This window comes from Panulirus ornatus, chromosome 46 (assembly GCF_036320965.1).
Source record: "Panulirus ornatus isolate Po-2019 chromosome 46, ASM3632096v1, whole genome shotgun sequence".
In the NCBI taxonomy this organism is placed as follows: domain Eukaryota; kingdom Metazoa; phylum Arthropoda; class Malacostraca; order Decapoda; family Palinuridae; genus Panulirus; species Panulirus ornatus.
The window spans coordinates 10,827,259-10,839,365 of NC_092269.1; the positions used below are offsets into that span (position 1 = coordinate 10,827,259).

The following is a 12,107-nucleotide window of genomic DNA, read 5'->3' on the forward strand; positions in this document are numbered from 1 at the left end:
GTTTGTAGAGGATCAGTATCTCTCCCTTTGTTTGTTGTGTCGTATTGATCATTTTATTCCGTAGTTTTACGATCACGCTTGACGTGTTCTCATATTAGGCTAGACGTCTACAGCTGTTTACTCAGAATACATCATTATCCATTGGCCTTCATGACACTTTCATAACTCAAGTGTAACGTTAGGTAGGTAACCTGTGTGTGTGTGTGTGTGTGTGTGTGTGTGTGTGTGTGTACCACAGGGGAGACAGGGCACTGTGATATAGTTGATATATTTCTTCATTGATGATTAACCTTTGATTTTCCTTACAGCAGGTGAGACGCGAGGAGAGCGGCGGGTACAGGTAACGTACACACGACCCCATCATTACTCAGCAGTACCCACAGTGGTACACTACACCTGCAGGAGGGCACACCTACCTCGCCTCCTGCCGCAGGGAGACGCATGGGTCTCTGCTCAGCGCCCAGCGAGGGAGGGAGGTACTTGGGCATGGTAGAACCCTACAGCATGACGGGTTGCACCTGTGTGTCTCCGTACGTCTAGTGACGGTTATGCGCCACACCGTTCATAGTACCTCCCGTCCCAGATGTTAGATTGTTACCCCCTCCTGAACTGCTATAGTGTTACCCCCCCCTTCCTCAGATGCTGTTATATTGGTAACCCCTCCTGAAATGTTATATTGATACCCCCCATCTCAGATGGTATATTACTGCCCCCCACGTCATGTGTCATATATGCTGACCTCCTTCCCACATTAAATGTTATTGTGGTACCTCCTCCTCATATGTTATATTGCTGCCTCCACGTTATGTGTCATATTGCTACCCCCCCTCTTCAGATGTCATATTGCTTCCCTCCTCCTCAGATGTCACATTGCTACCCCTCTCCTCTTATATTTATTGCTACCTCCACGTCACGTGTCATATTGGTAACCCCTTCCTCAGACTTCATGTGCTACCCCCGACCTCAGATGTCACATTGTCATCCCCCCCCCCATCTCAGATGTCATCTCCGCACTTCCCGACGTCAGATAACTATCCAATTGGCACATCCCCCCCCTCCCCCCCCTCGCATCTGCTGGTGTTGGGGGGTCATTGTATCATCATTTTGGTACGTCCGTGTGTCTGTCGTCTTAGGGACCTGTACTGAAGTGTGGTGTTTGAGGATTATCATACGTGAGGTTCAGAACACAGTCGTCAGTACTGTGTGCTTCAAGGGTCGGGTCTGGTCTCTAACATGGATGATGAAGGTGGTAAGTTGTCATGTTTGAAAGCTGGTCACACACGGGTTGTAGGTCCCTCTCCCAACCTAAAATGTCGGAGACCTTGAGGTATTGCACCGGGGACAGACTCAGGCTAATCTTGGTGTTTTGTTGACGAAACTGATTGGAATGTTCGTTGTTTGGCTTTCGTTCAAGAGATGGCGTTAGTGGCGGAGTCAGGCGTCCTTATGCTAGCGGCCGTGCGGGTCATTCACTGTCACCTGTAACGTGTCTTGTTATATGTATTCTTAGCTGCAGTCAAATGTGTATCTCCCGGGGCGCTGCCTGGTTCATAGTGGCGCACATTTTGTGAAGTTTGTCCTGCAGTGCCATCTGGTGATCGACGGCCGCACTACTCCTATAATACCCCAGACAGGTGAGAATTTTAGCCATAGAAATAGCAAGGTTCTTTCCCTCTCATATTTGTGTCCATGATTCGTCCCCATCCGTCCGTGTTACAACTTACGGTGTGTAATGTAGTCGAGAGAATCTTGAGGTTTTTCTGAGGCTGAGGATGTATCCAGACGTACATTATCATGGGATGTTGTAGCTGTCATGTGTTATATGTGGGGTCACCATGGGACCTGAGCGAGCGCGTGAGGACCATGCTACGTTATGTATAACATTTTTATGAGTAGTGTGAGTTGCAAGGAGGATGTCAGTAGATTACCTCGACAGCCTCGTGGCAAATGACACTGGCTTTGTAAGGATAATTCGTAGACACCTTATGATGGGAGTGAAGTAGATGTTTGGCTGTAGGAAGCCTCAGTGTGTGTAGTGGTGAAGAGACGAAGGTCAGGGACCAGGTAATGGGTCGAGTCCCTTGGTGGTCATCGTGCCTCGGTCATTTGACCATAACGACAGGTACCAAGGGTTACGGTGTTGACAGGGAACATAATCATGTGGTACTAGGCTGGGAACCACGAAGTATTAAGCTCATGTATAGTCTACATGGCTTTGTTGTTTGGTCTCACACTTGCAACTACTCTTTATAAGCGGCTGAATCCCTTATCATGGTGCTGTGTTACACACGTGATCAGATATTGTGTTCTAGATGTGACTTGTGGAGAATGTTTGTGTGAGGGTAAAGGAAGCAGGTGACAAGCTGCAGGAGGACTTGAACCCTCCTCTGACCTAAGCTTACCAGGAGCAACGACCAGTGTCTGTGATCCTGACCTGTCGTACATCCGAGGACCAAGTTGTGTCATGGAACACTAGGAACCAACTCTGTTCCTTAACCGTAGAAATAATGATGATATTTATATCACCAGGAATAATAGTAATGATAATTATGATAATGATAATAATGATAATGATGATAATGATAATGATGATAATGATGATAATAACAACAATAAAGATGATGATGATATTGATATTGAAAGTAATGAAGGCGATAATGAATCATGATGGTCATCTTCATGAGTAGGTGGGAAGTGTGTTTGTGGTCAGACTGTGTAGGTGGTGGTAAGTAGAGATGGTGGCATGTAAACAGTCTTCACCACCACCACCACCACTAGGCATTTACTCTGGTCTTACGTGTTAAGGTAACGTCACGAACCCACGACTCAACCTTACATGGAAAGCCCACACGTGACTCCTTCTCCCTCTACTGTCAGGGAGTGGTAATACTGGAGGGGAGTATTTCCAGCCGCGCCTCTCTCTCTCTCTCTCTCTCTCTCTCTCTCTCTCTCTCTCTCTCTCTCTCTCTCTCTCTCTCTCTCTCTCTTCATCTTCCCCGCCACACAGAAGATAGGTGGGTGGTATCCTGCCTTCCCTAACCTTTGAGATAATTCCTGAGATATAATTAAGAAAACTAGATAATCGATAATTCCTCTGGGACTTCACGTGTAAGTCTCTTACACATTGTTGATATATGTAACGTACTGAAATGATGGACAGGTATCAGAAAAATATAATCGTTGGTGTAATTTAGGAAATTTGATATTTTTTCTCCAGAAAATATAATTCCAGTATTAAGATCAGATTAAGAAATCAGACAATTTGATAAGGCATCTTAGGAAGAGAGGTTGTGTTGTTATGCATCAGGTGAATACAAGAAACATATAAACTGTATTGTCATACATCAGGTGAATACAAGAAACATACAGCCTTACATAAATAGATGACCCAAACAGTACAAAGAAGTGCATGTTAATAATCAACAACCAAAGTTGAGTCATGTTAGACTTGTTCAAAGCAGAAAATTGATAATGGTGCAGCAAACCTGATGATAATGATCAGGTGGTTATCATCATCATCATTATCATCATCATACCTTGAACCTGGGGCAGACGACAACCCTCATTACGTTGACGTTATATTTCCCAGCAACCTTGATGAACCTGTTGTTGTTTGTGGCTGCTGAGAGCAAGGAGTGTGTCATCACCAACTTTAAGACCACTTCGAATTCTCGATGGAATTGGAAGTTGTAGGAAAGAGCGAGGGTGAAGCCTGGGTGTTGGTGATGTTGTTGAAGGTGTAACTCAGTAATGCTCTGATATACGGTCAGAATGATTCAATGTTTTCTTCCTTTTTTTTTATCTTTTGGAATAATGCAGAATTGATAGTTCCAGTTCGAGAACTGGTTGAGAAAAATGATAAAATGTAATCAACGAAATCGAAAGATATGATCCGGGAAAGTAATCGAAATATATAATAATCGAAGACGTAAACATAAGATGCAGCTTAGAAAAATAATCCAACGTCTGATAGAAAGGTAATCCAGACTCCTGACCTGGAAAGGTAATCCAAATGTAAGATTCAGAAAAAAATATCACCCAAAAGAATTAACCCCGTAATCCTAAAATTCCACGACGAAAAATAATGGAGGAATATAATTTCGAGAGGTAATCCAGCACTCTTAGGCTGGCGAGGCATTGTGGGTTTATTGGGCGGCTGCAAGACTGCCCATTGTTCCAGGCAAGGCTGGAAGGTTGACGTCTCCTGGAGTGTCTTCTCTCGGGCCTGCGCTGAGTGCCTGCCCACCACGGCAAGAAAATCTCTGACTCAAGACAGACTCGGGATAATAATGATAATAATAATAATGATAACAATAATAATAATAATAATAATGATAATTATTATTATTATTATTATTATTGTTATTATTATTATTATTATTATTATTATTAGATACAACAATATATAGGTTAGGTTGCTTGTTGCCGAGATATGTGCCGTGGAGATATCTACAACAACTAAAGCTTTACTAATATTATCCCCGTGACTCACTTCCGGTCCCATGATTCCATCATTCGCAGCCATGTCCTCTGCCAAGTATCTTAAACACTACATCTCTTTTCTCCATCCAAATTCACATCCCAGATAACCTCTCCCTCAACCCTGCTGAACCTAGTAACCTTTTTTTTTTAATTCACATTTACTCTCTTTACTTTTCACACATTCTTCCAAACTCAAGTCACCAACTTAAGCAGTTTTTCACTCGGATCAGCCACCAGTGCTGTGTCATCGTCGAACAACAACTGAGTCACTTCCTAGGCTCTCTCATTCCCAAGTGGCTGCACACTCGCCCCTCTCTAGAAGACTCTTGCATTTACCTCCTTGACCACCCCATCCATAAACAAATTAAACAACCATGAGGACATCACACACCCCTGCCGCAGACCGACCTTCACTGGAAACCAATCACTCTCCTCTCTTCCTACTCGTACACATGCCTTACATCCTAAATAAAAACTTTTCACTGCTTCTAGCAGCTTACCTCCCTCACCATATATCCTTAAAACCTTCCACACGGCATCTATATCCACCCTATCATATGCCTTCTCTAGATCCAAAAATGCCACATACAAATCCATCTGTTTTTGTATGTATTTCTCACACACATTCCTTAAAGCAAACACCTGATCCACACATCCTCTATTTCTGAAACCACACACACACACACACACACACACACACACACACACACACACACATACACACACACAGGTGGTTATTGATTGATGTATATGATAAATATAGACAATGAAAGATAAGGAATGAAGCAATATACATAAGGAAGTATTGGCGATGTTCGTCATTGTTACCAACATTCATGAACCTGGAAAGAATAATTTACATATAGATATATATGATGTAACCGGAAGTTGGCCACCTGCCACTTGGTAGGCCCCTCAGGAACTTGTTTATCATTGTTGGGGGTTCTTTGTTGTCGGTGTTGGGGGTTCTTTGCTGTCGGTGTTGGGGGTTCTTTGCTGTCGGTGTTGGGGGTTCTTTGCTGTCGGTGTTGGGGGTTCATGGCTGTCGTTGTTGGAGGCTCTTGGCTTCAGTTGTTTGGGGTTCTTTGTTGTAGGTGTTTAAGGTTCTTTGCTGTCGTTGTTGGGTGTTCCTGGCTTCAGTTGCCGTCGTAGAGGGCTCGTGGTTGCCGTTGTAGGTGGCTCGTGGTTGCCGTTGTAGAGGGCTCGTGGTTGCCGTTGTAGGTGGCTCGTGGTTGCCGTTGTAAGGGGTTCGTGGTTGCCGTTGTAGGGGGCTCGTGGTTGCCGTTGTAGAGGGGTCGTGGTTGCCGTTGTAGGTGGCTCGTGGTTGCCGTTGGAGAGGGCTCGTGGTTGCCGTTGTAAGAGGCTCGTGGTTGCCGTTGTAGAGGGCTTGTGGGTGCAGTTTTAGAGAGCTCGTGGTTGCCGTTGTAGGGGGCTCATAGTTGCCGTTGTAGGGGGCTCGTGGTTGCCGTTGTAGGGGGTTTGTAGTTGCCGTTGTAGGGGGCTCGTGGTTGCCGTTGTAGAGGGCTCGTGGTTGCCGTTGTAGAGGGCTCGTGGTTGCCGTTGTAGGGGGCTCGTGGTTGCCGTTGTAGATGGCTCGTGGTTGCCGTTGTAGAGGGCTCGTGGTTGCCGTTGTAGAAAGCTCGTGGTTGCCGTTGTAGAGGGCTCGTGGTTGCCGTTGTAGAGGGCTCGTGGTTGCCGTTGTAGAGGGCTCGTGGTTGCCGTTGTAGGGGGTTTGTAGTTGCCGTTGTAGAGGGCTTGTGGTTGCCGTAGTAGAGGGCTTGTGGTTGCCGTTGTAGAGGGTTCGTGGTTGCCGTTGTAGAGGGCTCGTGTTTGCCGTTTTAGAGAGCTCGTGGTTGCCGTTGTAGAGGGCTCGTGGTTGCCGTTGTAGAGGGCTCGTGTTTGCCGTTGGAGAGTGCTCGGGTTGCCGTTGTAGAGAGCTCGTGGTTGCCGTTGTAGAGGGCTTGTGGTTGCCGTTGTAGAGGGTTCGTGGTTGCCGTTGTAGAGGGCTCGTGGGTGCCGTTGTAGAGAGCTCGTGGTTGCCGTTGTAGAGGGCTCGTGGTTGCCGTTGTAGAGGGCTCGTGTTTGCCGTTGGAGAGTGCTCGGGTTGCCGTTGTAGAGAGCTCGTGGTTGCCGTTGTAGAGGGCTCGTGGTTGCCGTTGTAGAGGGCTCGTGTTTGCCGTTGGAGAGTGCTCGTGGTTGCCGTTGTAGAGAGCTCGTGGTTGCCGTTGTAGAGGGCTCGTGGTTGCCGTTGTAGAGGGCTCGTGTTTGCCGTTGGAGAGTGCTCGGGTTGCCGTTGTAGAGAGCTCGTGGTTGCCGTTGTAGAGGGCTTGTGGTTGCCGTTGTAGAGGGTTCGTGGTTGCCGTTGTAGAGGGCTCGTGGTTGCCGTTTTAGAGAGCTCGTGGTTGCCGTTGTAGAGGGCTCGTGGTTGCCGTTGTAGAGGGCTCGTGTTTGCCGTTGGAGAGTGCTCGGGTTGCCGTTGTAGAGAGCTCGTGGTTGCCGTTGTAGAGGGCTCGTGGTTGCCGTTGTAGAGGGCTCGTGTTTGCCGTTGGAGAGTGCTCGTGGTTGCCGTTGTAGAGAGCTCGTGGTTGCCGTTGTAGAGGGCTCGTGGTTGCCGTTGTAGAGGGCTCGTGTTTGCCGTTGGAGAGTGCTCGGGTTGCCGTTGTAGAGAGCTCGTGGTTGCCGTTGTAGAGGGCTCGTGGTTGCCGTTGTAGAGGGCTCGTGTTTGCCGTTGGAGAGTGCTCGGGTTGCCGTTGTAGAGAGCTCGTGGTTGCCGTTGTAGAGGGCTCGTGGTTGCCGTTGTAGAGGGCTCGTGTTTGCCGTTGGAGAGTGCTCGGGTTGCCGTTGTAGAGAGCTCGTGGTTGCCGTTGTAGAGGGCTCGTGGTTGCCGTTGTAGAGGGCTCGTGTTTGCCGTTGGAGAGTGCTCGGGTTGCCGTTGTAGAGAGCTCGTGGTTGCCGTTGTAGAGGGCTCGTGGTTGCCGTTGTAGAGGGCTCGTGTTTGCCGTTGGAGAGTGCTCGGGTTGCCGTTGTAGAGGGCTCGTGGTTGCCGTTGTAGAGGGCTCGTGGTTGCCGTTGTAGAGGGCTCGTGGTTGCCGTTGTTGAGGGCTCGTGGTTGCCGTTGTAGAGAGCTCGTGGGTGCCGTTGTAGAGGGCTCGTGGTTGCCGTTGTAGAGGGCTCGTGTTTGCCGTTGGAGAGTGCTCGGGTTGCCGTTGTAGAGGGCTCGTGTTTGCCGTTGGAGAGTGCTCGGGTTGCCGTTGTAGAGGGCTCGTGGTTGCCGTTGTAGAGGGCTCGTGGTTGCCGTTGTTGAGGGCTCGTGGTTGCCGTTGTAGAGGGCTCGTAGCTCCATTTGTTCGGGGCTTATAGCTGTCGTGTGGGGGGCACGTGATGGGTGTTATGAGGAGCACGTGGCTGTTATTATGAGCACGTGGCAACCCTTGTTAAGAGCACTTAACTCTCCTCGTTAAGGACACGTGGCTCTCATTGTTAGCGACAGATGGCTGTTGTTAAGGGTAGGTGGGCGTCGTTAAGGGCCCTGTGGTATCGCGCTTCAGGTTACGTGGCTGTCTTTGTTAAGGATACATTGCTGTGGTTGCTAAGGGTGTGCGGCTGCCGTTTCTAAGGGTGTTTAGTTGCCTATTTAAGGGTACGTGGCTATTGTTGCTAAGGGCACTTTGTTCTGGCTATAAAGGGTGGGCGAGTGTCGATCTGAAAGGTACTTTGTTATCACTGTATAGTAGAGGACGTGGCTGGTGTGGGTGGGAGCACGCCCTCGTTATAGTGGTTGATGGTAGGTCTTGGTAGTTGTGGTTGATTGTAGGACGTGGTACTTGTGGTTGATGGTAGGACGTGGTACTTGTGGTTGATGGTAGGAGGTGGTAGTTGTGGTTGATGGTAGGACGTTGTAGTTGTGGTTGATGGTAGGACGTGGTAGTTGTGGTTGATGGTAGGGCGTGGTACTTGTGGTTGATGGTAGGACGTGGTACTTGTGGTTGATGGTAGGTCTTGGTAGTAGTGGTTGATGGTAGGACGTGGTAGTTGTGGTTGATGGTAGGACGTGATACTTGTGGTTGATGGTAGGACGTGGTAGTTGTGGTTGATGGTAGGAGGTGGTAGTTGTGGTTGATGGTAGGACGTTGTAGTTGTGGTTGATGGTAGGACGTGGTAGTTGTGGTTGATGGTAGGACGTGGTAGTTGTGGTTGATGGTAGGACGTGGTGGTAGTGGTTGGTGGCAGGACTTGGTAGTAGTGGTTGGTTATAAGACGTGGGTATGGTTGTTGGAAGGCCGTGGTTATAGTGGTTTGTGGCAGGATATATCAGTGGTAGCTGGTGGCAGGCCGTAGTGGTGGTGGTAGTAGTAGCTGGTGGCAGGCCGTGGTGGTGGCAGTAGGTGGTGGCAGGCCGTGATGGTGATAGTAGTAGTATCTGGTGGCAGGCCGTGGTGGTGGTAGTAGTAGTATCTGGTGGCAGGCCGTGGTGGTAGTAGTAGTAGTAGCTGGTGGCAGGCCGTGGTGGTGGTGGTAGTAGTAGCTGGTGGCAGGCCGTGGTGGTGGCAGTAGGTGGTGGCAGGCCGTGATGGTGATAGTAGTAGTATCTGGTGGCAGGCCGTGGTGGTGGTGGTGGTAGTAAAGTATGGAGGATGCAGTAGTGGTTAAGGGGGAACATCATATGTCTGTGAATGAGCTGCTCTCCCGCCACCATCAGCTGTTGCTGCTGTAAACACGGTCACGTTGCTATGGTAACCAGCTACCATGACGGATGGAACCTGTCAGGAAAATCTCGCTTATCTTTTATGCAGATTCCAAAACGAGTCGTTTTTGCATGCTGCTAATTGTAGCGGGAATGAGCGGACACTGTGCTATCTATAGCGACAGGTAATTAGCGTTGTGCAACGGGTTTTATGTTTTATGGTCTAATTTGCAACAATAAACTTGTATCATTTAGGAAGGCTATTCCTCCAGCGTTGGAGAATATGTATATGTGTACCTCCAATGCAATCATGCCTGCAAATTGATATTTTGTTTACGAAAATACCAGACCTAGTGTGACGCTCCTCACTTGTGTGGTTGAGGTGTGACGGTGACGGGGTTAGTGAAGGGGTGATGGATGGGTGGTTGATGATGGTGGTTGTGGTGATGGATGATGCTAGGGGTGACGGGGGATTATTTGACTGGCGGCCACTGATCGTGGTAGTGGCCATATGATGGTAGAGGGTCAGGTTAGTGTGGTGATGTATGGTAGTGGGAGGAGTATTTACTTATTTACCTTCCCGAACTTTGTGATGTCGATTAATAGACTTTTAGGCTATGACAAAAGATTATCGTCATGGAGAATTTTTTTCTATGTACATATTCGCCATTTCTCGCGTTAGAGAGGTAGCGTTAAGAACAGAGGACCCGAGCCTTAGAGGGAGTATGCTCACTTGGCCCCCTTCTCTGTTCCTTCTTTGGGAAAATAAATAAAAACGAGAGGGGAGGATTTCCAGCCCCCCGCTTCCAGAATGTATATACATCTATACATGTATAGATGTATATTTTAATTATTTTTTTCCAAATATATTTTAATTTTCTCTTTATTCATAGAAGTCACTGGTTAAGTAACTGTCCGCTGGGAGTCGCTACGATCCTGGAAATAGGATGTTTATCTGGACTTGTGAAGATACTGAGACGAATCTGGATCATTTTTGGACATTAATTAATGCACAAAAGCCATACTGGAGACAAGAGGCCATACCAGCAGCCTGGCCACACAGTAGCTACCTTCCCGCCGCGCCAACATTAAACTCACTCTCGCAAATGCGACTCCTGGATATACGTAAAGAAAATGTGATCCTGTATAGAAAATGTTGTCCTGTATAAATGTTTATGTTTTATAAATTAATATTGACTTAGTCATATAAATCTTCTTATATCACGTCCTGTATAAATGTTTATGTTTTATAAATTAATATTGACTTAGTCATATAAATCTTCCTATATCACTAATGATACTGATAATGAAAACTTGGTAAACATTCTGACTTTAACTTACGATTGTAAAAAAAAAAAAGTAGACTATTATTATAGGTGTTAATATTGTTTGAAGTGACGAGAACATTATAAAACCTGAGCGGCATTACTGATGCAATAGCATTGTAAGGAAAGCAAGATGAACACTGAGACACTAACAATGTTTCAGAAGAAGAAAACTTGTAGTTTGAATTAGCACTGTCCTACATCATTACTGGAACAAGACAAGGAGAGCGGGTAAGAGCTGCCCTCCGACCTCTCTCTCTCTCTCTCTCTCTCTCTCTCTCTCTCTCTCTCTCTCTCTCTCTCTCTCTCTCTCTCTCTCTCTCTCCTGCCTCAGATTTTCCTGTGAACTTTATGCATTTTATTTTCCGGACAATATGATGTATATTTATTGGTGTGTGGGATAATTACAACATATCTTCTATAAGGAAAGTCGATCAGTCCACGTAGAGTGACGAAAGGAAAATGTATGATCACCATGATGGTAGTGATGAAGATGGTTGGTGGTAATGGTAGGAGATGAATGGTTGTAGTTATGTCCGAGATGAGTGGTTGTAGTGGTGTCCGAGATGAATGGTTGTAGTGGTGTCCGAAATGAATGGTTGTAGTGGTGTCCGAGATGAGTGGTTGTAGTGGTGTCCGAGATGAATGGTTGTAGTGGTGTCCGAGATGAGTGGTTGTAGTGGTGTCCGAGATGAGTGGTTGTAGTGGTGTCCGAGATGAATGGTTGTAGTGGTGTCCGAGATGAGTGGTTGTAGTGGTGTCCGAGATGAGTGGTTGTAGTGGTGTCCGAGATGAGTGGTTGTAGTGGTGTCCGAGATGAGTGGTTGTAGTGGTGTCCGAGATGAGTGGTTGTAGTGGTGTCCGAGATGAGTGGTTGTAGTGGTGTCCGAGATGAGTGGTTGTAGTGGTGTCCGAGATGAGTGGTTGTAGTGGTGTCCGAGATGAATGGTTGTAGTGGTGTCCGAGATGAGTGGTTGTAGTGGTGTCCGAGATGAGTGGTTGTAGTGGTGTCCGAGATGAATGGTTGTAGTGGTGTCCGAGATGAGTGGTTGTAGTGGTGTCCGAGATGAGTGGTTGTAGTGGTGTCCGAGATGAGTGGTTGTAGTGGTGTCCGAGATGAATGGTTGTAGTGGTGTCCGAGATGAGTGGTTGTAGTGGTGTCCGAGATGAGTGGTTGTAGTGGTGTCCGAGATGAATGGTTGTAGTGGTGTCCGAGATGAGTGGTTGTAGTGGTGTCCGAGATGAATGGTTGTAGTGGTGTCCGAGATGAGTGGTTGTAGTGGTGTCCGAGATGAATGGTTGTAGTGGTGTCCGAGATGAGTGGTTGTAGTGGTGTCCGAGATGAATGGTTGTAGTGGTGTCCGAGATGAGTGGTTGTAGTGGTGTCCGAGATGAATGTTTGTAGTGGTGTCCGAGATGAGTGGTTGTAGTGGTGTCCGAGATGAGTGGTTGTAGTGGTGTCCGAGATGAATGGTTGTAGTGGTGTCCGAGATGAATGGTTGTAGTGGTGTCCGAGATGAATGGTTGTAGTGGTGTCCGAGATGAGTGGTTGTAGTGGTGTCCGAGATGAGTGGTTGTAGTGGTGTCCGAGATGAATGGTTGTATTGGTGTCCGAG

The 12,107-nt window shown here is 47.4% G+C and overlaps 1 protein-coding gene across 1 annotated transcript in view; it reads left to right on the forward strand.

The window, feature by feature from the left end:
- The window catches only part of LOC139763134 (uncharacterized), a 286,157-nt gene extending 280,607 nt beyond the window's left edge, over positions 1–5,550 (forward strand). Inside the window, exon 2 of the mRNA XM_071688829.1 lies at positions 309–5,550. Within this exon, the coding sequence (XP_071544930.1) occupies positions 309–344 (36 nt within the window). The 3' untranslated portion in view covers positions 345–5,550. The remainder of the gene's footprint in view (positions 1–308) is intronic.
- The last annotated feature ends 6,557 nt before the right edge of the window (positions 5,551–12,107 follow it).